The sequence below is a fragment of the Triticum dicoccoides genome, chromosome 1A (genome assembly GCF_002162155.2).
Source record: "Triticum dicoccoides isolate Atlit2015 ecotype Zavitan chromosome 1A, WEW_v2.0, whole genome shotgun sequence".
NCBI lineage: Eukaryota > Viridiplantae > Streptophyta > Magnoliopsida > Poales > Poaceae > Triticum > Triticum dicoccoides.
In genome coordinates, this window is record NC_041380.1 from 455,642,434 (window position 1) to 455,662,366 (window position 19,933).

The following is a 19,933-nucleotide window of genomic DNA, read 5'->3' on the forward strand; positions in this document are numbered from 1 at the left end:
TGTGTTTTTTACAGCAAGATCAAAAAGACTTTTACCAAGTCTTCCCAACGGTTCTACTTGGCACAAACACTAATTTAACACAAAAAACACAACCAAAACAGAGGCTAGATAAATGTTTTATTGAGTAACAACAAGGAAAAATATTGGGTTGTCTCACAACAAGCGCTTTTTCTTTAAAGCCTTTTAGCTAGGCAAAAGATTTCAATGATGCTCGCATGAAAGACAAGAATTGAAGCACAAAGAGAGCATCATAAAACACGTGACAAACACATCTAAGTCTAACATACTTCCTATGCATAGGCATCTTATAGGCAAACAAATTATTAAGGCAAGCACAAACTAGCATATGCAAGGAAGCGGAAGGAAACAATAGCAACCTCAAGATAACGAGAGGTAATTTAGTAACATGAAAATTTCTACAACCATATTTTCCTCACTCATAATAATTACATGAAGGATAATAAGCAAATTCAACAATATAGCTATCAAATAAAATATTCTCAACATGATCCACATGCATGCAAAGTTGATACTCTTCCGAAATAGTGGGATTAACATTAACTAAAGTCATGACCTCTCCAAACCCACTTTTATCAAAAACTTCATAAGATTGAACATTCTCCAAATATGTGGGATCTAAAGTTGACACTCTTCCAAACTCAATTTCAATATTATTGCAACCATTATTATCAATCTCATATTCATCATGGGGCTTAAATAAATTTTCAAGATCATAAGAAGAATCACCCCAATCATGATCATTGCGGCAACAAATAGTAGTCATAGCAAAACTAGCATCCCCAAGCTTAGGGTTTTGCATACTATAAGCACAATTGACATCAATAGAATTTATATTATCATCATCGCAATCATGCTTTCTATTCAAAGATCCATCGTGAATCACTCCATAAAGTACTTCATCACAATTTTCAGACTCACGAATTTCAAGCAAAACGTCATAAAGATAATCTAGTGCACAAAACTCACTAGCAATTGGTTCATCATAATTGGATCTCTTAAAAAGATTAGTAAGTGGATGAGGATCCATAGATCTTAGGTTCTCTGTTTAGCAATAAATAAACAACTATTACAACCAAACGAGCAAACAGGCCAAGTAAGACATCAAAGCAAATGGAAAGAAGAACAGAAGAAGGGCGAATAAAACGGCAAGGGTGAAGTGGGGGGGAGGAAAACGAGAGGCAAATGACAAATAATGTAATGCGAGGGATAAGAGTTGTGATGGGTACTTGGTATGTCTTGACTTGGCGTAGATCTCCCTGGCAACGGTGCCAGAAATCCTTCTTGCTACCTCTTGAGCACTGCGTTGGTTTTCCCTTGAAGAGGAAAGGGTGGAGCAGTAACGCAGCGTAAGTATTTCCCTTAATTTTTGAGAACCAAGGTATCAATCCAGTAGGAGACCACGCACGAGTCACCTCGTACCTACACAAACAAATAAGAACCTCGCAACCAACGCGATAAAGGGGTTGTCAATCCCTTCACATCCACTTGCAAGAGTGAGATCTGATAGAGATGATAATAATAAGATAAATATTTTTGGTATTTTTATGATATAGATTGAAAGTAAATAAAGCAAAATAAACGGTGCAAGAAATAGCTTGTTGACGGAAGATTAGTATGATGTAAAATAGACCCGGGGGCCATAGGTTTCACTAGTGGCTTCTCTCAAGATAGCATAAGTATTACGGTGGGTGAACAAATTGCTGTCGAGCAATTGATAGAAAAACGAATAATTATGAGAATATCTAGGCATGATCATGTATATAGGCATCACGTCTGAGACAAGTAGACCGAAACGATTCTGTATCTACTACTGTTACTTCACACATCGACCGCTATCCAGTATGCATCTAGAGTATTAAGTTCATAAGAACAGAGTAACGCCTTAAGAAAGATGACATGATGTAGAGGGATAAACTCATGCAATATGATATAAACCCCATCTTTTTATCCTCGATGGCAACAATACAATACGTGTCATTTCCCTTTCTGTCACTTGGATCGAGCACCGCAAGATTGAACCCAAAGCTAAGCACTTCTCCCATTGCAAGAAAGATCAATCTAGTAGGCCAAACCAAACTGATAATTCGAAGAGACTTGCAAAGATAAACCAATCATACATAAAAGAATTCAGAGAAGATTCAAATATTGTTCATAGATAAACTGGATCATAAACCCACAATTTATCGGATCTCGACAAACACACCGCAAAAGAAAATTACATTGAATAGATCTCCAATAGAATCGAGGAGAAATTTGTATTGAGATCCAAAGAGAGAGAAGAAGCCATCTAGCTACTAGCTATGGACTGGAAGGTCTGAAGTAAACTACTCACACATCACCGGAGAGGCCATGGAGTTGATGTAGAGGCTCTCTCCATGATCAATGCCCCCTCCGGCGGAGCTCCGGAAAAGGCCCCAAGATGGGATCTCTCGGGTACAAAAGGTTGCGGCGGTGGACTTAGGTTTTCATGCTGCTCCTGGATGTTTGGGGGGTACGTGGATATATATAGGAGGAAGAAGTACGTCTGTGGAGCAACAAGGGGCCCACGAGGGTGGAGGGCGCGCCCCCCTGCCTCGTGGCCGCCTCATTGATTGCTTGACGTCCACTCCAAGTCTTCTGGATCATATTTGTTTCAAAAATAACGCTCCCGAAGGTTTCATTTCGTTTGGACTCCGTTTGATATTCTTTTTCGACGAAACTCTAAAATAGGCAAAAAAAACAGCAGTTTGGGCTGGGCCTCCGGTTAATAGGTTAGTTCCAAAAATATAATAAAAATGTAAAAATAAGCCCAATAATATGCAAAATAGATAATATAATAGTATGGAGCAATCAAAAATTATAGATATGTTGAAGCACAATGGGTTGGATTTTTCAACCAACTTGCACTTATCATGCAATGCACTTTGCCTAGAGTAAGGTTGTCATGTCTGAACTGAAGATATTAGATTTTGTTTTTATGGGTTTTTGCTAGATTACTTTTACGAATTTGACTGAGCCACAGAGCACCGAAGCAAAGACATAGAGATTTATGCTAAGGTGTAGAGGTACTGCATATGTGAAAGAAGAGAAGTAGGAAGAAGGACAAAGAGTTGCTCTTAGCAGTTTCTCTCCGTCTAGACATCCCACCTAGACATGGATGAGATGGCGCACCAAATGCATGATTTCAGGTGAAGGCAGGGACACGATGTTCTCTCCCACCATTCATTGATGCTAATCAATATAGCAATAAGAATCGTTGATTGCTTTTGTCATCGATTGCAAATCTGTTTTAGTAAAGCCGATTAACCTTTTGTTTTCTGATGAAACTAGATAATTAGTCATGCGTTGCGACATGATATAATTTTTTTTGGTGCTTTAGCTTGTGATTTACCCATCTATGTTAATATTAATATGTTGTATATTTTTTAATAAAATCATGCTCGTGATTTACCTACCTAGAGCATAATGGCTAAACAAAGAAAATATATTTTTATTTGGTAAGTTAATAAAAGGTGGGACAATTAAGACGGTTTACGAGGTAATCCGATGAGAAAAATCCAAAAGTAGGAGGGAAATCAATATAGATAAATGAAAGGGGAAACCGACACGAAAATCCTTTTCTCGGCCCAGGCTCATCTGCACCTGCGCTGAAGAAAAAAAATTCAATACAAATACTAGAAAAATTCCAAAAAATTCAATTCAAAGCAGTCAATCCCAACGGCAGATGAAAACAATACCGACACATCTACTAAATCATCTTAACAACCTTGAAGATATGGGATTATATAACAAACTCATTTAGTTGATAGATCATTATTGGATTCTTTTTATTGTGACCAAGATCCATGAAATAGCTCTCTTTATACTTTTTTGCATGGTACATAATTTGGTGCGTGAGGTCCGCTTCAATTTTCAAAGTATTTAGACATCTGAGCATTTCTCGGCAAAAAAGATAAATACGGGGCGTGTAAAAAAGTTTGTTGTTCATGTATTGTTCTGACCCGATTTGCCTTTTTTGTTGCGAGCTACTCAGATGTCCAAATAATCTGAAAATTAGAACGGACCTAACGCAATAAATTATCTACCATGCAATTTTTTAAAATTTTATATATTTTTTCTGATCGAAAGCAGATGAGTCTGGGCACGAATCGCTGCACTCAAACGTACATAGTAATAAGGTTCAAGGAAGCATACCCTAAAAAATGTTCAAAGAAGCACTTTGCGCAAAAAATGAATGTTATTCTTTTATCATACTCTGTGGCAAGATGTCAAAAAACTAGCAAAATCTGTGGCCCGCGCCACTGCCACTGTGAAAAGGATGAAGAGAATCAAATCGAATTGGGTCAGTAGTGAGGTCACCCCGGTTCGCGGCCTCTCGCCGCCCTGTTTGGATCCCAGGGCTAGAGCTACTTTGAGCTACTTGAGACTGAACTAACTCTTAAAATATCCAAATACATGGCTAGTTTGAGTTAGATTGAAACTAACCCACCAAAAAAACTATCCCTGTGAAGAGGTGCTAATTGGAGCTAGTTGTGGTGGGGCCCTAAAAAAATTCTTTTTCTGTCGCATGCAGCCGCACCGGATCCTATCCATTCGTCCCCGCTGCCTCTCGTTCTCCTCCCCTCCGATGCATCTCGTTCTCCTCCTCCCGCTGGCCCCTGTCGCCCTGCATCGCCGGTCGCGTCCGCTCGCCCACACCGGCCGCGTCTGCCCGCCCCCGTCTGCCCGCCCCCGTCCGCCTCCATCCCGTCGCACCAGTTTGTCCGCCCGTCACCGTCCCTTCCGCCTGCCCCAGCCGGCCCCGTCCGCCTCCATCCCGCCGCATCAGTCCGCCCGCCCCGTCCGCCTCCATCCCGTTCCCATCCATCCGCACCATCTTCGACGCAACCTTCGCCCGCCGCGGCACCGGTCACCCACACAAGAGCCGGTCACAACAAATCCTGGTTAAAAGAGTCAAATGATTGAAAAAAGTGCATTTTTTTTCAAACTTACCCTTTCATCCAAACATCACCAAAGGCTAGAGTTAGTTTAAGGTTAGTCTAGAGTTAGAAAATAACTCTAACCTCTAACCAAGTTAGGCCTCCTTTGATTTGAAGGATTTTTCATAGGAAAAACGCAGGAATTCTCATTCCATAGGATTTGCTACTGTAGCGATGTTTGATTTGCAGGAACAAGTATGGAGGAATACTGTTGCAATCCAGAGAAACACTGTTGGTTTCCTGTGATTTCGCATGAAGTGAAACATTGAGTCAGACCTCTTTTTTACACAAAGACCGAGGCAAGAGGGACAAAGTTGCATACCAGCGCATGGTTTCTCTACTAAATAATGCATTCCTTTGATTTCAGTTCTTGCATTTCAAACGTTCCATTTGTTTCATATTCCTATACTTTCACTGTTTTTCAATCCTCTGTTTTATAACTGCAACCCTATAGATTTCCTGTATTCTTTCTATTTCAGTGTTTTTGCAATCCTGTGAATCAAAGAGGCCCTTAGAGTATCCAAACAGGGCCAAAGGAAAAGCGAAGGCCCAAAAGTCTGGGAGCTTCGACCAGACGCGAGCAGATTCGAAACGAGCCGCCAGTCACGCGTCCGCTGTCCTTCTCCCCCCATTTATTTCGTGCCGCTGCGGTGCTGTCGCCTGGCCCGGTTCCCAATCCCAATCCAAATCTCATCGCCAAGCAATCATCACTCTAGCCCTTTGCCCTCCCCACCCGCAGCAGCATGGCGAGCCCGCAGTGCTGCGCGAACCCACCGGCGCTCAACCCCGCCGCCGGCGAGGGCAAGGTCGTGGACAGCTTCGGCGGGATCAAGGCGTACGTCGCCGGCGCCCAGGACTCCAAGGCCGCCGTCGTCCTCATCTCCGACGTCTACGGTAATTGATTTCGATCAGAACTCCTCTTTTCGTTCGTATTCAAGTTCGGTTGCCGGTGATACTGACGATTAACGGCGCTACCCGGCTTCCCTTCGCAGGTTTTGAAGCGCCGAATCTGAGGTAGTAGTATACTTGGCGGCATTCATCAATAGTGATAATCATCACGCCATTTAGCAACGGTGTTGCTTTTCGCCTGCCTTTTTTGCCGGGTCGTGCATATTGTCTAGAAATTGGGCGATTTCGTCCTCAGAGGCCATCTGATCATAATACTTCCTCCCTTCCGAAATACTTGTCGGAGAAATGGATGTATCTAGACGTATTTTAGTTCTAGATACATCTATTTTTATACAATTCTCCGACAAGTATTTCCAGAGGGAGGGAGTACTTCTGTGCTGTGTGTGGAAGTCGATCCGCATGAGAAGGACAAATCATACTTTCTCACATACTTTGGGCAAATATGTAACTGGAAGGTTCGCATAATTTATGGCTGAGATTTTAGCCCAGCTGTTATTTTCTGAATATAGGAGTAGTTTCTTATGGACTTCTATTTTATGACGGCCTGTGCCTTCTACTTTAGTTTATCACAATGAAGGAGTTCTGTTGTAGCTTCTTTCCTCTTGAAGGAAGATAGCCGATAAAGTTGCTTCGTCTGGATATTTTGTTGTCGTGCCAGATTTCTTACATGGGGATCCATTTGTACCTGAAAACGCTGACCGACCAATAGCAGTGTGGATAAAGGAGCATACCCCGGTTTGTTATCTCCTGATTCCCTGAAACCTTGTTATTCTATTTTTCTTGTAAATGTTCAGGCCACGTTGCTTTGGTTTATGTTTAAGGTATATGTTTCGAAAGCTTTCCAGTTTCCATCGCATGACATTCCTGGCTTTTTGTACTTAGATTCGGACAGCGTTAACTAAGTAACCGAAGGTGGGAGGTGATGATAAAACCAATAGGTCCAAACCTAACAACATATATATGGTAGCATGTTATGACTTTGTGAGAATATGTGTAGGATATTGACTGATTGTTGTCATGTTCTTCCACCAACGTGGATAAGCTCTCCTGGGTCAGAAGAATAGAATGGAGACGCTCTACTGAGCTGATAGGGGTTTGAGTTACTTCTCGTTGAATGTGATGTCACATCTAATATAAACAAATAAATTGTGCTTTTATACAGGGAAAAGCATTTGAAGAGGCAAAACCTGTTATTGCTGCTCTAAAGGAACAAGGAGCGTCTAGTGTTGGGGCTGCAGGTTATTGCTGGGGTGGTAAGCACTGTTTTGTTTTGTTACATCTGAACCCAAATTCTAAGGTTTAACCTGCTAAGCATTGTGCTTCATCTCCCCACATATCAGCAAAGGTAGTTGCAGAGCTAGGGAAAGCTAATGAGATCCAGGCAGCTGTTATGTCGCACCCTTCATTTGTTACTGTTGATGATATAAAAGGTAAAAATCTCCTCCTTGAGAATTACATATACTCACTTAAATTGTTCCATTTGAAAGGTTTCAGATTCTTACACTACGACATGTGCTATATATCTCAGAGGTGAAATGCCCCATCTCTATACTTGGAGCTGAAACCGACGTAATGTCCCCACCAGAATTGGTCAAGGAGTTCGAGCAGGTTCTATCCTCTAACTCAGGGGTAAGTTCTCATTTCCAGCAACTCGATCTTCAAACCAAGCATGATCTACTCAAGCTATAGAATATGTGATATAACAAAGGCTAAACTAATTGTCAAATTTGGAGCTGCCCTGGTGCGGAACTGTATCTGACCAGAATGTTGTCTAGTTGTTCCGGCATTACTTGTTTCTACTTCCTTCCCAAATTATGTACCAATTTGCCTTTTGATGTTAAAGTAGGTACATCAGACATTTTGCAATTAAGAGCCATCCAGGCTTCATGGCTTTTACTTTATGAGCCCCTGGGCAAACCTTAGCATTTTATAGTTACAAGCTAGTGTTATTATCATCTGAGCATCTTGTTTTCTTGAATGTGAGAAGGTATTATTCTATTTCCATCTAATATTCACTAGCATTAAAGGTATCATGATGAAAAAGAGGGAAAAGGATGTAATATTCTCTGAAAATTAAGTCAGAAAGTACAGTAGAATGTGCATAAATTGGAGACACATTATTGTTTGAGAACTGGAGCTCAAAATCTCCCATCCTGATATAATATATCTTATGGACCTACAGATTGCTCACTTTGTCAAGATCTTCCCTGGGGTTTCTCATGGATGGACCGTGAGATACAAAAGCGAAGACGCAGCTGCTGTGAAGAGCGCCGAGGAAGCCCTGGCGGACATGGTTGACTGGTTTAACAAGAACCTCAAGTAAACCTAATGAATTAGCGGCCATCCTTTTGTAATAAGCCAGTGTCACTCTTCAGGAGTCATCACGCGAGCACCCACGGTTTATGTTATGGTCTTAGCTATATAGCCTATAGCGCATGCATCTTTGTCTGCCGCAGGTCTGCTGGTATGTGTGTGATTGCTCGTATCGGGGTCTGCTTGTGCTGAACATTGAACTACTGCACTCAAATAAAATGTGGTATTTGCAGTTTGTGAGTTGGCACCTCCCTGGTTACTTTCTTTTTTGTTTGGTGTTGGGGATGAAAGGACAGATCGTTACAACCCGGTTTATTCCTTATTCCAATATAATTTTAGAGAGATGCGGGCTGACGCCATGGGTCATCCGGCTGATCAGATCGGCTGGGTCGGCACCCGTTTGATCTGTCCCAGACATCCTTAGGATGATTGCAAAACGGACCATGTTGTGGGCACCCATAGCAAGGCGCGCCATGTTGGGGTCATCATGTTGTTGGCACCCATTGCAAGGTGGGCCATGTTGCGGTCACCTTTAGCTTGTGTGACATTGCATTACGTGGGGAGTCCCAATATAGAAGCGACATTTTCTTGCCGACACATGCCTGACATGCCAAATCAAGCCGTTGATGCATGGGATGTAAGTGCAGCCGTGCATTCGATTTAGCATCGTGCACATATCGGGTGCATTCGGTTTAGCATCATGCACATATCGGGCGAGGGAGGATCGTTCGCACAGTAGTTTTGTGCAATATGGGTCATGTTGCAGTGACCCATTGCAACGTGGACGATGTTGCGAACCCACTGTCCCGTCACTAAACCCGGGCATGGGCAGCCCGGCCCGAGCCCGGCTCGAAAAACCCGGGCCGGGCCGGGCCGGGCTTGACATTCAGGCCGGGCTCGGGCTTTGTTTTGCAGCCTGAAAGATAGTTCGGGCCGGGCTCGGGCTTCAATTTTCCCGTATTTCGGGCTTGGCTTTCGGGTTTCGGGCCGGGCTTGCACGTGTGCGTACTAGAAAATAGCATTCGGACCGGGCTTTCGGGCTTCGGGCTTGACTTCGGGCCGGGCTCGGGCTTGAAAATATGAAGTATTTCGGGCTTCGGGCCGGGCTCGGGCTTGAGAAATGAAGGTCGGGCTTTTACAAGCCCGGCCTGAAACCCGGCCCGGCCCGACGTTTGCCCAGATTTACCCGTCACCATCACCACAGCCTTCCTCACCACAACATCATCCATCTTGAGTTGTTGCCACCACGACATCATCTATGTTGCAGGCGATGATCACGAAATCTGGCGTCTATGGTCGCAGCTCCGCTGCCCGGGGCTCGTAGCACGACCTCTGGCAACAGGGACATGGCGATTTTGCAGCAGCGAGATCAAGGTCATGGGGACAATCTCTTCCTCACTTTTCACTAGGGTGCACATGGACGTTGTAACATCCATGACGGGATCAGGAGGTCGGAAAGTAGGGGATCCATGGCCGGCTCAAAGAAGGTAGGAGAAGAGGACCCCTCGTAGGAGAAATGGGATCGGGGGAACATGTGGTTGTGCTCGCTTCGGTTGGCGATAAGGTGAAAGGGATAGGGGTGTGCGGGGTCCACGGGGGCACGTGGCAACATAGGAGGAAGCCGGCGCGTGAGATGTTTTCCGTCGGTTGTTCCCAGCCGTTTCCCATTTCTCTATGGCTGGCGCCGGCGGCACTGCCCTCGCCGGTCGCTACCGCCACATGAAGCAAAGCTACAGACGAAATCAGTATTGGGTCAGCAGTGAGGTCACCCGTCACCACCTGCCTGGAGCAAACAAATGAAAGGCCCACCCGTAAAAAAACAAAAAACAAAACAAAGGAAAGGCCCAACCAAAAAAGCCTCCAACCTCTCCACGAACAGATTCGAAACATAAACACCCCGCAGTCACCTCCGTCGGCTCTCGGCTGGCCTGGTTCCCAACCCCAACCACCAGGCACCAGCAGCAGCCTCGGCAGGATGGCTAGCCCGCAGTGCTGCGCGGACCCGCCGACGCTCGACCCCGCCGGCGGGGAGGGCAGGGTCGTCGACAGCTTCGGCGGGATCACGGCGTACGTCGCCGGCGCCCGAGAGTCCAAGGCCGCTGTCATCCTCGTCTCCGATATCTTCGGTAAACCCCGTCCTTGACAGGAACCCTTGTCTTCTCATAACCCGAATTCTCTTATGTCATAACAGCGCTTCGCGTCTTCCCCTTGCAGGGTTTGAAGCACCGAATCTGAGGTACACACTTTTGTGCTCTCTGACATTACGACTCTGTTTTGCACCTACTCCCTCCTCCGTTTCTAAATATAAATCTTTGTAGAAATTCCTCTGTGAACTACGTACATACGGAGCGAAATGAGTGAATCTACACTCTAAAATGCATCTATATACATCCGTATGTGATCCGTAGTGAAATCTCTACAAAGACTTATGTTTAGGAACGGGGGCAGTACATCTTTTGGTTTAGCAACGACATGTCTGTAGGCTCTGTTCATCACGCCGTAATAGTGAGTTGTGATGGTATTGCTTTCCCGCTGCCGTTTTTGTGTCATGCATACTGTTCAGAACTTGGCAATTTTAGTCCTCGGAGGCCTTCGTCTAATAAGGAGTAATTCTTGGTGAGATTTTATGGCTGAGATTTTGGCCTGGCTATTAAACCTTGAAGAGCTCTTAGTGGACTTTTTGTTTTATGATGAACTATGACCTCTACTTTAGTTTGTCACAACCAACAAGTGTTAGCTATGATGGAGTTCTGATGTAGTTTCTTTCCCCATGAAGGAAGATAACCGATAAAGTTGCTTCGTCTGGATATTTTGTTGTGGTGCCAGATTTCTTACATGGGGATCCATATGTACCTGAAAACGCTGACAGGCCGATACAAGTGTGGTTAAAAGAACATGCTCCGGTTTGTTGTCTCCTGATTCCCGCAAACCTTGTTCCTTTTATTTTCTTGTAAATGTTCAGGTCACCTTTGCTTTAGTTTATGTTTATTAAGGTATATGTTCCAAAAGCTTTCCAGTTTCCATCGCATGAGGTTGCTGGCCTTGGTACTTTGATTCACACACTGTTAACTAAGTAACCAAGGGTGAGAAGTGATGGTAAAACCAATATCCAAACCTAACAACATGTATATGAAAGCATGCTATGAATTTGTAAGAATATATGTAGGCCCCTGTGTAGCTGTTGCCTGAGGGTGAAGACACACTTATTTTTTTTAAATGGAGTTGATTTGCACTTCTGAAGTTAGTTCTCTGACAAGTATTTCCGGACAGAGGGAGTATAAACGAATGGATTGTTCCTTTATACAGGGAAAAGCATTTGAAGAGGCAAAACCTGTTATTGCTGCTCTAAAAGAACAAGGAGTATCTACTGTTGGGGCTGCAGGTTATTGTTGGGGTGGTAAGCACAGTTTTGTTTTATTACATCTGAACCCAAATTATAAGGTTTAACCTGCTAAGCATTATGCTTCTTTTCCTTACATATCAGCAAAGGGAGTTGCAGAGTTAGCGAAAGCTAATGAGATACAGGCAGCTGTTATGTCACACCCTTCTTTTGTTACTGTTGACGATATCGAAGGTAAGATATCTTCCTCGAGAATTCAAGATACATACTTAACATTGTTCCATTTGAAAGGCTTCAGATTCTTACTCTATGACATGTGCTATATTTCAGAGGTGAAATGCCCCATCGCTATACTTGGAGCTGAAACTGACAAAACATCCCCACCAGAATTGGTCAAGCAGTTCGAGCAGGTTCTATCCTCTTCTAACTCTGGGGTAAGTTCTCATTTCGGGCAACCAGTTCTTCAAATCAACTATGATGTTGTCTAGGTATGGAATATGTGATATAACTAAGTTGTCAAATTTGAAAATGGCTCAGTGCCAAGCTGTATCTGATTAGTATACTGTTTGACTGTTCCAGCATAATGTGTTGCTACTTCCTCCCATTCTAATTAGCTTTTGACATCAGAGGAGCGGACAATCATCTTTTCTTTTAAATAAGGGCCAACTAGCCTTATGCAATATTTTACTCCCTCCGTTCCAAATTACTCGTCGTGGTTTTAGTTCAAATTTGTACTAAAACCACGACGAGTAATTTGGAACGGAGGGAGTACTTTATGAGTCACTGGACTTACCAGCATTTTATAGTACTAGTTATTATCCATGTGAATGACTAGTTTCTTCGAAGTAAGAAGGTATTATCTTTATATTCACCCGAAAGTGTAGTATCATGAAGAATTAGGAAATACTCCCTCCGTTCCGAATTACTTGTCGCAGGTATGGATGTATCTAGATGTATTTTAGTTCTAGATACATTCATTTCTGCGACGAGTAATTTGGAACAGAGGGAGTAGATGTTACAGATTGAGAAAAAGCAACCAGAAAGTACAGTAGAATGTAGGCAAATTGGAGACACACATTATCGGTACGATATTGTTGCAGAACTGGAGCTCAAAATCTTTCATCCGTCCTCATCCTGATATGGTCTTTTATGAACCTACAGATTGCTCACTTTGTCAAGATTTTCCCTGGGGTTTCTCATGGATGGACTGTGAGATACAAAAGTGAAGACGCAGGTGCTGTGAAGAGTGCTGAGGAAGCCCTGTCAGACATGATCGACTGGTTTAACAAGAACCTAAAGTGAACCTGAATTAGCGGTCCTTTTTTCTTAATAGGCCAGTGTCACTCTTCACCAGTCATCAAGCAATCATCCAGGGTTTATGTTATGGTCCGCATCGTTGGTCGTCTGCAGGTGTCTGTCCTGTGCAGTATGTACTGTGTGCTTGCTCATATCAGTCTCTGCTTGTGCTGAACACATTACTATAATACTATAGCACTGAAATAAAATGCGATATTTGTAGTTTTGAGAGTTGGACCACTTGTCTCGTTGTCTTTATGTAACTTGTGTGGTGATTGTTGTTGGCTCTGCCCACTCCAAAGCTGTGGGCCGCTGCCCACTGCCGTCATCTCCAACACCTCCGGTAAGACGACTGGTCGAGTTAACTGGCCAATCTCCAACACCTGCAGCGTTCCAGACTCTAGTGCCTATAAAGTATGTATACCGAGAACCATTTTATCTTTGCAGCGTTCGATGTGCCGAAACTGAGATACACTGTGAATTTATCTTCTCGTGAGAGTTACCATTCTGAAATGGTTGCATTTGCATGTTATTTCCTTTGCATCTCCTTCAACATGGAGCAGTTACTTAATTTTGTCAATGGTGTAGCAATAGCTTAACACTGATAAAGCCGACGAGTCTGCATGTAGAAACGGTGACCATCCTGACAGCCATACAGCCACGTAGTAGATGGTGTTGATGAAACATATTTCTTATGAGAAGGAAAGGGAGCTGGAATTACAGAATGGTAATCTGTGTTTGTAGTCTGTTTGTAGTTTTCAGTTCAGATTTGGCTCCCCTTGTCTGCTTCAAACCTTCATATTTGTTTAACATAATAGGACATTTGCATTTGCTTGCATACATATCAGCAAAAGAATGGAATGCATAAGTAAATTTTCAACATGATGAAGAAATGCTGAGCTCATTAATCTCAATGCTGGAAAATTAGATCGGCAATGGTCTAGAACTGTGCTTCTATGCTCTTTTCTCTTTATGGAAGTTTATTTATCTTAAGCTAGCGCTATCCTCATGGGATTGCCAGTAATGCTAAATGTCTATCTGATGGAGGAAGATAGCGGACAAGGTTGCTTTGTCTGGTTACTTTGATATATAGTGCTAGATTCCCTGCACGGGGGTTCATACCAGCTCAACAGTCCTAACAATCCTGGAATGTGGGTACAGGCACATAGTTCATTTTTTGTTTCTTGAGATTATCCTTTTTTATTTAAGTTTCCTGGGTAACTTTTTTCTGTTTTTTCTGAAGTTTTTTGTGGAAATCTATACAGCTTTCATGTCACAGTCTTCCTAGCCTAACTAAGTACTCTGTTTCAAACATTGACATCAGTCAACTCTATAGAAATTATTGAAAAAACTTCTGATCCAGACCTGAAAAATGGCATAATGAGCATTTTTTTTACAATAACTGCATGAGATGACATTCTAATCTTTCGGTAGTTCAATATTTCTGTTCAGTACCTGACAATATTAGTAATAACGCTATGTACCTTAGGAGCTTCTACACTTGGCATTTCAGATACGTAAGCAACTACTATTGTGCACCTGAAAGTTAGTTTGTTTTTTAAAGGAAGAAGGTACATATACTCTTTAACTTGTACTCGTATTTACCAATTCTCTTTGTCTGATAGCACGCCGTCGTTGACTACTCCATCACCCAGGTGTGCAAGGGGAGAAAAAGAGGTGCACAAGAGCAGCCTTGGTCTCTCGGACACTAAGCGAAATCTGGTCCGGGTCAAAACAGTTTTCCTTTTGATAATTATCTGTTGGTGTATGATCGACCACTTGATAAGCAGCAGCAATTTTTCCTTTTAACAGCAGGTGGATCTGAAGGCAAAACTAATTAAGCCCTGTTTTTCTGTTTATTTTTTTACTTGGGCATGGGGCAACCAAATAAGATCGGTAGATGACTGTTACGGTTGGTGAAGATGGCACTCAAATCTTACCTACCGTTCTACATCGTCAAGATTCCCTGCCCCTGCTGGTCAGTTCCTCCTGGTACCTGCATTTTCAAGATGTTCCTATAATTATCTGCTCTGCTCTGGGTATGGTTGATCTACTCATCTAATTAAGCTCGGCATGGATTGCCTGGCATATCATTTGTTGAAACATACTAGATGACCCGTTGCGTCGATGGCGCAAAGGGCAAGTGCAAACCAAGCATTCAAACCATGCACATAAGAATATTTACACACCAAGTCAATTCATGTCAGTGGCGAACTAGTTGACGGTGGCCGCGACGCCGAGTCCGATGGCAGCGTGGCAAACTTGTTGCTTGCGACACACGAGAAGGACGAAGGATGCTCGAACTGCCCTGGTGCGAAGCTGCATCTGACCCGAATGCTGTCTGGTTGTTCCGGCATTACATCTTTCTATTTCCTTCCATCTTATATTATGGGACGGAGGGAGTACATAATTTGCCTTTTGATATTAGAGCGGTCCAGTATACTATTATGGTTGTAATACATCGGACATTTTGCAATTAAGAGCCATCCAGCCTTCACGGCTTTTACTTTATGATCCCCTGGGCAACCTTAGCATTTTATAGTCACAAGCTAGTGTTATTATCCATCTTTGCATCTTGTTTCTTGAAAGTAAGAAGGTATTCTATCTAATATTCACTAGTGAAGACAACATGCCAGGGCCTTAACGTTGGGGAAGGAAAGAAACAGCCCCCGCGTCGTCCCCCCGGCGGGCGACTCGGGCGGCGGCGCGGCTTCCCTCCTCCTCTTCCCCTCCCCACCCTCCCCCGCCCTCGCCGCCGCCCGCAGCCGCTGGGGCAAAGCCCCTCGCGGTGGCTGGCGGCGGGGCCCCTTTCTCCGCCGCGCGGGGTTGGCCGGTGCGGGGCGGCTTGGTCTGGTGGTGGCGCCGGGCATTCGTGGGGCTCGGTGGTGCGGCGGTGGTGGCTCCCGGCGGCGGCGTGCGAGCGGCGGCATGGTGGGCGACGGTGGCCGCGCGGCGGCTGCGTGCCCGTGGTGGCGGCGGTGGTTCGGATCTGGCCACGGGCTGCTGCGGGCAGATCTGGTGGATCCCTTCTCTACGTGCTCTGGCTCGGCCTCCCTCTCCTCTCGGTCGGGGTCGGAGGTGGGTGGAGCTGGTGGAGGTGGGGGCGTGCCGGCCGGATCTGACGCGGCATTTTCGATAGACGGCGCGGGTTGGGGCAGCGGCCGGGCGTGGCTGTAGCTCTGGCCGTGGGCGGCGGCGCGAGGAGGTCCGGGGGTGGTGGCCTCCCGGTGGCGCGGCGGCTACACGGTGGCCGGCGGCTCTGGCCGCGGCGTCGGCTCGTCTGCAGTCAGGTCGTTTCGACCTTTGCTTCACCTCCTCGTTGTCCGGGCTCTGCTTGCATCGAAGGGTTGACCCGCTCCGAGCTCGTCTTGCGCCTGGCGGCAAGATCGAGCTCGTCTCGCGCCCGGTGCCGCGGGACCGAGCTCGTCTTGCACCCGGCGGCAAGATCGAGCTCGTCTCGCGCCCGGTGCTGCAGGACGGGCGATGGTGGCCTGTAGTGGCCGGCCTATTGGGTCTCGACGCTGGGGTCGCTCAGGGGTGTGAAAGGCCGGACCTTTCCACGCATCTCTTTGGTTGAGTAGCGATGAGTCTCGGGTGAGGTGGTGTCTTGGTCTTGGATGCCGGGGCAGTGGCCTTGGTGGTGGTAGCGCGGTGCTCATGGGCAGAGCCCGTGGCTTGGTGCTGCCCGGCTGCCATGGCCGTGTGGGCGACGTGGTGGCCGGGGTGTGGCGTTCGGTGGCGGTGAGTGTTGGCCGGGGTGAAAACCTGTTCTATCCTCGGACGGACCGGCGATGGCGAAGCTCGTTCCCTTCTTGAAGGCGTCGTCGCGGCTCTCATTGCCCGTTGTGTTGCTCCAGGGGAAACTCTGACCCTCTGGTCGGGTGGCGGCGGCGTCGCTCCAGTGTCGTATCCTTTCTGAAGGCGCCGCCTTGGAGTTCATGGTTTGTCGTATGCGGCTTCATCTCTTCGTAGATAGGGATGGTGTTGTTGCGCTCAGCGCCTATGTATCCTGCCTTGGGTGTGTGCGTGTGTGGTGGCGTGAGTTTGTACCGTTGTGTTGATGATCTTTGCTTTATGTATAAAGTGAGGCGAAAGCCTTTTTCGGTAATATTCACTAGTATTATAAGTATCGTGATAAATAAAAGGAAAAAGGTGTAATAATCTCTGAATTTTTTCACAAAGTACAGTAGAATGTGCATAAATTGGAAACACATTATTGTTTGAGAACTGGAGCTCAAGATCTTCCATCCTGAATTCCTGATATGATATCTTATGGACCTACAGATTGCTCACTTTGTCAAGATCTTCCCTGGGGTTTCTCATGGATGGACCGTGAGATACAAAAGCGAAGACGCAGCTGCTGTGAAGAGCGCCGAGGAAGCCCTGGCGGACATGGTTGACTGGTTTAACAAGAACCTCAAGTAAACCTAATGAATTAGCGGCCATCCTTTTGTAATAAGCCAGTGTCACTCTTCAGGAGTCATCACGCGAGCACCCACGGTTTATGTTATGGTCTTAGCTATATAGCCTATAGCGCATGCATCTTTGTCTGCCGCAGGTCTGCTGGTATGTGTGTGATTGCTCGTATCGGGGTCTGCTTGTGCTGAACATTGAACTACTGCACTCAAATAAAATGTGGTATTTGCAGTTTGTGAGCTGGCACCTCCCTGGTTACTTTCTTTTTTGTTTGGTGTTGGGGATGAAAGGACAGATCGTTACAACCCGGTTTATTCCTTACTAGAAAAAGTGCCCGTGCGTTTCAACGGGAAAAAAAAAAATCATAATCTTCAATTACAATGACCACATTTTGTTCAAATCTCAACGCATGATTTTGAAGATTTGTTCATAAATGCAAGAAAATGTTTTTTTAAATTTATTCACATTCACAAATTGAAGCAATGTTCACATTTTCAAAAAAATATCGTGGTTGTCAAAAAACTTGGTAATTCAAAGAATTATTCTGAATTTCAAGAATTTTTTTTCTAAAATATACTATAATATTCCGATTCACCCCGACAGTTAATTCTTCAAAGTTCACGCAGGTATATAGTCACAAAGACTCAGAAGCATTATTGTTTAACTACACACCTTCGATTATTTGTGAACATTTTTAAAAAATTGGGACCATTTTAAAAAAATTTGAATTTTTTACTATTTACAAACATTCTTTTTAAAATTGTGAACATTTTTTTTAAATCGTGAACGGTTTTTAAGCATTTTCTTTTGAACCGGGGAACAATTCTAGAATAGACGAACATTTTTTGCGAAATTGATGGACTTTTTTGAAACTCACAAATATTTTTCGAAATGCATGAAGATTTTCTGAATCAACAAACATTTTATGAATCAATAAACTCTTTTGTAATTCACGAACTGTTTTCAAAATTTTAGGACATTTAAAAAAATGCATTAACATTTTTTGTATTAGCAAACATTTTGTTCAATTTCATTAATACTGCTTGGTTCTGCATTGGATTTTGAAAACTTTTGCACGATCCTGGGGATCAAATGGATGGTTCAGGAAAGTCTAGTGAAGCGGCACGGATTTTTAATACAACGTCTTTTTTTTCAAAATGATGGACTTTTTTGATTTTATGAACATTTTTTTGAATATGCAAACATTTTTAGAAAAATTCCAAGCATTTTTTGAATTCACAAACATTTTATGTTATCTTGAACAAATTATTTCAAAATTCTCAGTTTTTTAAATTTGAAAAGTTTTTTCAGTTCCAAATTATTTAAAGTAGAGAAAAACAAAAAATGGAATAGAAAAATAAAAAAATGAAACTAAAAAAAATAGATGCCCGCACATGGGCCGGCGCAAACGGGCGTGTAGTGTATTCTCCAGCGCGTGGGGCGCAGTATAGTAGGTCCCTATGCTTGGGCCGGCCCAGGCTGAGATTCCCTGCAAAACGTTTTCTGTCACTTATAGGTGGCACTGGTGGGTAATATTAATTTTTGGGTCAATTTTAATGACGTACCGCTAGAAGCAATATGTGCTTTATTATTAGGTAAAGATTCCAATATAATTTTAGAGATGCGGACTTATGCGTCATCCGACTGATCAGATCGACTGGGTCGGCAGCCGTTTGATCTGTCAGAGACATCCATAGGATGATCACAAAACGAACCATGTTGTGGGCACTCATTGCAAAACACACCATGTTGCAGTCACATTTGGCTTGTGTGACATTGCATCACGTGGGGAGTCCTACTATACAAACGACACTTTTTGGCCGATACGTGCCCGACATGCGAAATCAAGCCGTTGATGCATGGGATGGAAGTGCAGCCGTGCATTCTGCACATATCAGGCGAGGAAGGATTGTCCGCACAATAGTTTTGTTACGTGGGCCTTTTTGTCATCCATTGCAATATGAGTCATGTTGCGGCGACCAATTGCAACGTGGACGATGTTGCGTACCTACTGTTCCATCACCATCACTGGAGTCCTCACCACAACATCATCCATGTTGCATGTTGTAGTCGTTGCCACCGCAACATCATCTATGTTGCAGTTGATGAACACGAATCCTGCCGTTGGTCGGTGTTTGTGGTCGCAGCTCCGCTGTCCAGGGCTTGTAGCACGACCTCCGGCAACAGGGCCATGGTGATTTTGCAGCAACAAGATCAAAGCCATGGGAACAATTTTTTCCTCACTTTTCGTTGGGGTGCACTTGGACTCCGTCGATCTAGATGCGTCGAGGGAAGACACATCCATGACAGAATCAATAGGTAGGAAAATAGGGGATCCATGGCCGGCTCAAGGAGGGTAGGAGAACACACACGACAGGAATGGAGAGGTTGGAGAAATGGGATCGGCGGAACATGTGGTTGTGCTCGCTTCGATTGGAGATAGGGTGAAGGCACGTGGCAAACATACGAGGCAACTGGCGTCGGTTGATTTCAGTGTTTCTCATTTCTCTATGGCCGGCGCCGGCGGTCGCTACTGCCCCAGGAAGAGGTAGTGGCACCACATGTCTTAGAACTTGCCGGAAAAGTGATGTTTTAGTTCAAAATTTGCAAAACCTCACCCCGCCATCTAGAACTTGCAGGGAATGTAATGTTTTGGTCCAAATCCAGTCAGGACGCGACA

At 44.5% G+C, this 19,933-nt stretch overlaps 3 protein-coding genes across 3 annotated transcripts; all 3 read left to right on the forward strand.

The window, feature by feature from the left end:
• The first annotated feature begins 5,570 nt into the window (after window positions 1-5,570).
• Window positions 5,571-8,441, forward strand: LOC119278490 (endo-1,3;1,4-beta-D-glucanase-like). Its single transcript, XM_037559840.1, has 7 exons — window positions 5,571-5,873; window positions 5,972-5,993; window positions 6,497-6,623; window positions 7,051-7,141; window positions 7,229-7,318; window positions 7,417-7,517; window positions 8,071-8,441. Exons 1-7 carry the CDS (start codon window positions 5,723-5,725, stop codon window positions 8,209-8,211), a joined length of 723 nt encoding a protein of 240 aa, XP_037415737.1. The 5' UTR covers window positions 5,571-5,722; the 3' UTR covers window positions 8,212-8,441.
• A 1,623-nt stretch (window positions 8,442-10,064) lies between these two features.
• Window positions 10,065-13,071, forward strand: LOC119278480 (endo-1,3;1,4-beta-D-glucanase-like). Its single transcript, XM_037559833.1, has 7 exons — window positions 10,065-10,327; window positions 10,416-10,437; window positions 10,978-11,104; window positions 11,508-11,598; window positions 11,686-11,775; window positions 11,872-11,975; window positions 12,703-13,071. Exons 1-7 carry the CDS (start codon window positions 10,177-10,179, stop codon window positions 12,841-12,843), a joined length of 726 nt encoding a protein of 241 aa, XP_037415730.1. The 5' UTR covers window positions 10,065-10,176; the 3' UTR covers window positions 12,844-13,071.
• A 2,694-nt stretch (window positions 13,072-15,765) lies between these two features.
• Window positions 15,766-17,492, forward strand: LOC119353688. The gene is made up of 3 exons (XM_037620342.1): window positions 15,766-15,915; window positions 15,960-16,127; window positions 17,122-17,492. Exons 1-3 carry the CDS (start codon window positions 15,766-15,768, stop codon window positions 17,260-17,262), a joined length of 459 nt encoding a protein of 152 aa, XP_037476239.1. The 3' UTR covers window positions 17,263-17,492.
• Window positions 17,493-19,933: the final 2,441 nt, after the last annotated feature.

Excerpts from the sequence above, each read along its gene's own strand:
- LOC119278490 (XM_037559840.1), top strand. The coding sequence starts at position 5,723 with ATGGCGAGCCCGCAGTGCTGCGCGAACCCACCGGCGCTCAACCCCGCC. Across the intron at positions 5,994-6,496 it reads TTTGAAGCGCCGAATCTGAG|GAAGATAGCCGATAAAGTTG; the intron begins GTAGTAGTATAC and ends TTCCTCTTGAAG. Across the intron at positions 6,624-7,050 it reads GGATAAAGGAGCATACCCCG|GGAAAAGCATTTGAAGAGGC; the intron begins GTTTGTTATCTC and ends GCTTTTATACAG.
- LOC119278480 (XM_037559833.1), top strand. The coding sequence starts at position 10,177 with ATGGCTAGCCCGCAGTGCTGCGCGGACCCGCCGACGCTCGACCCCGCC. Across the intron at positions 10,328-10,415 it reads CCTCGTCTCCGATATCTTCG|GGTTTGAAGCACCGAATCTG; the intron begins GTAAACCCCGTC and ends TTCCCCTTGCAG. Across the intron at positions 11,599-11,685 it reads TGCAGGTTATTGTTGGGGTG|CAAAGGGAGTTGCAGAGTTA; the intron begins GTAAGCACAGTT and ends CTTACATATCAG.
- LOC119353688 (XM_037620342.1), top strand. The coding sequence starts at position 15,766 with ATGGTGGGCGACGGTGGCCGCGCGGCGGCTGCGTGCCCGTGGTGGCGG. Across the intron at positions 15,916-15,959 it reads CCTCTCGGTCGGGGTCGGAG|CGCGGCATTTTCGATAGACG; the intron begins GTGGGTGGAGCT and ends GGCCGGATCTGA. Across the intron at positions 16,128-17,121 it reads GTCGGCTCGTCTGCAGTCAG|ATTGCTCACTTTGTCAAGAT; the intron begins GTCGTTTCGACC and ends ATGGACCTACAG.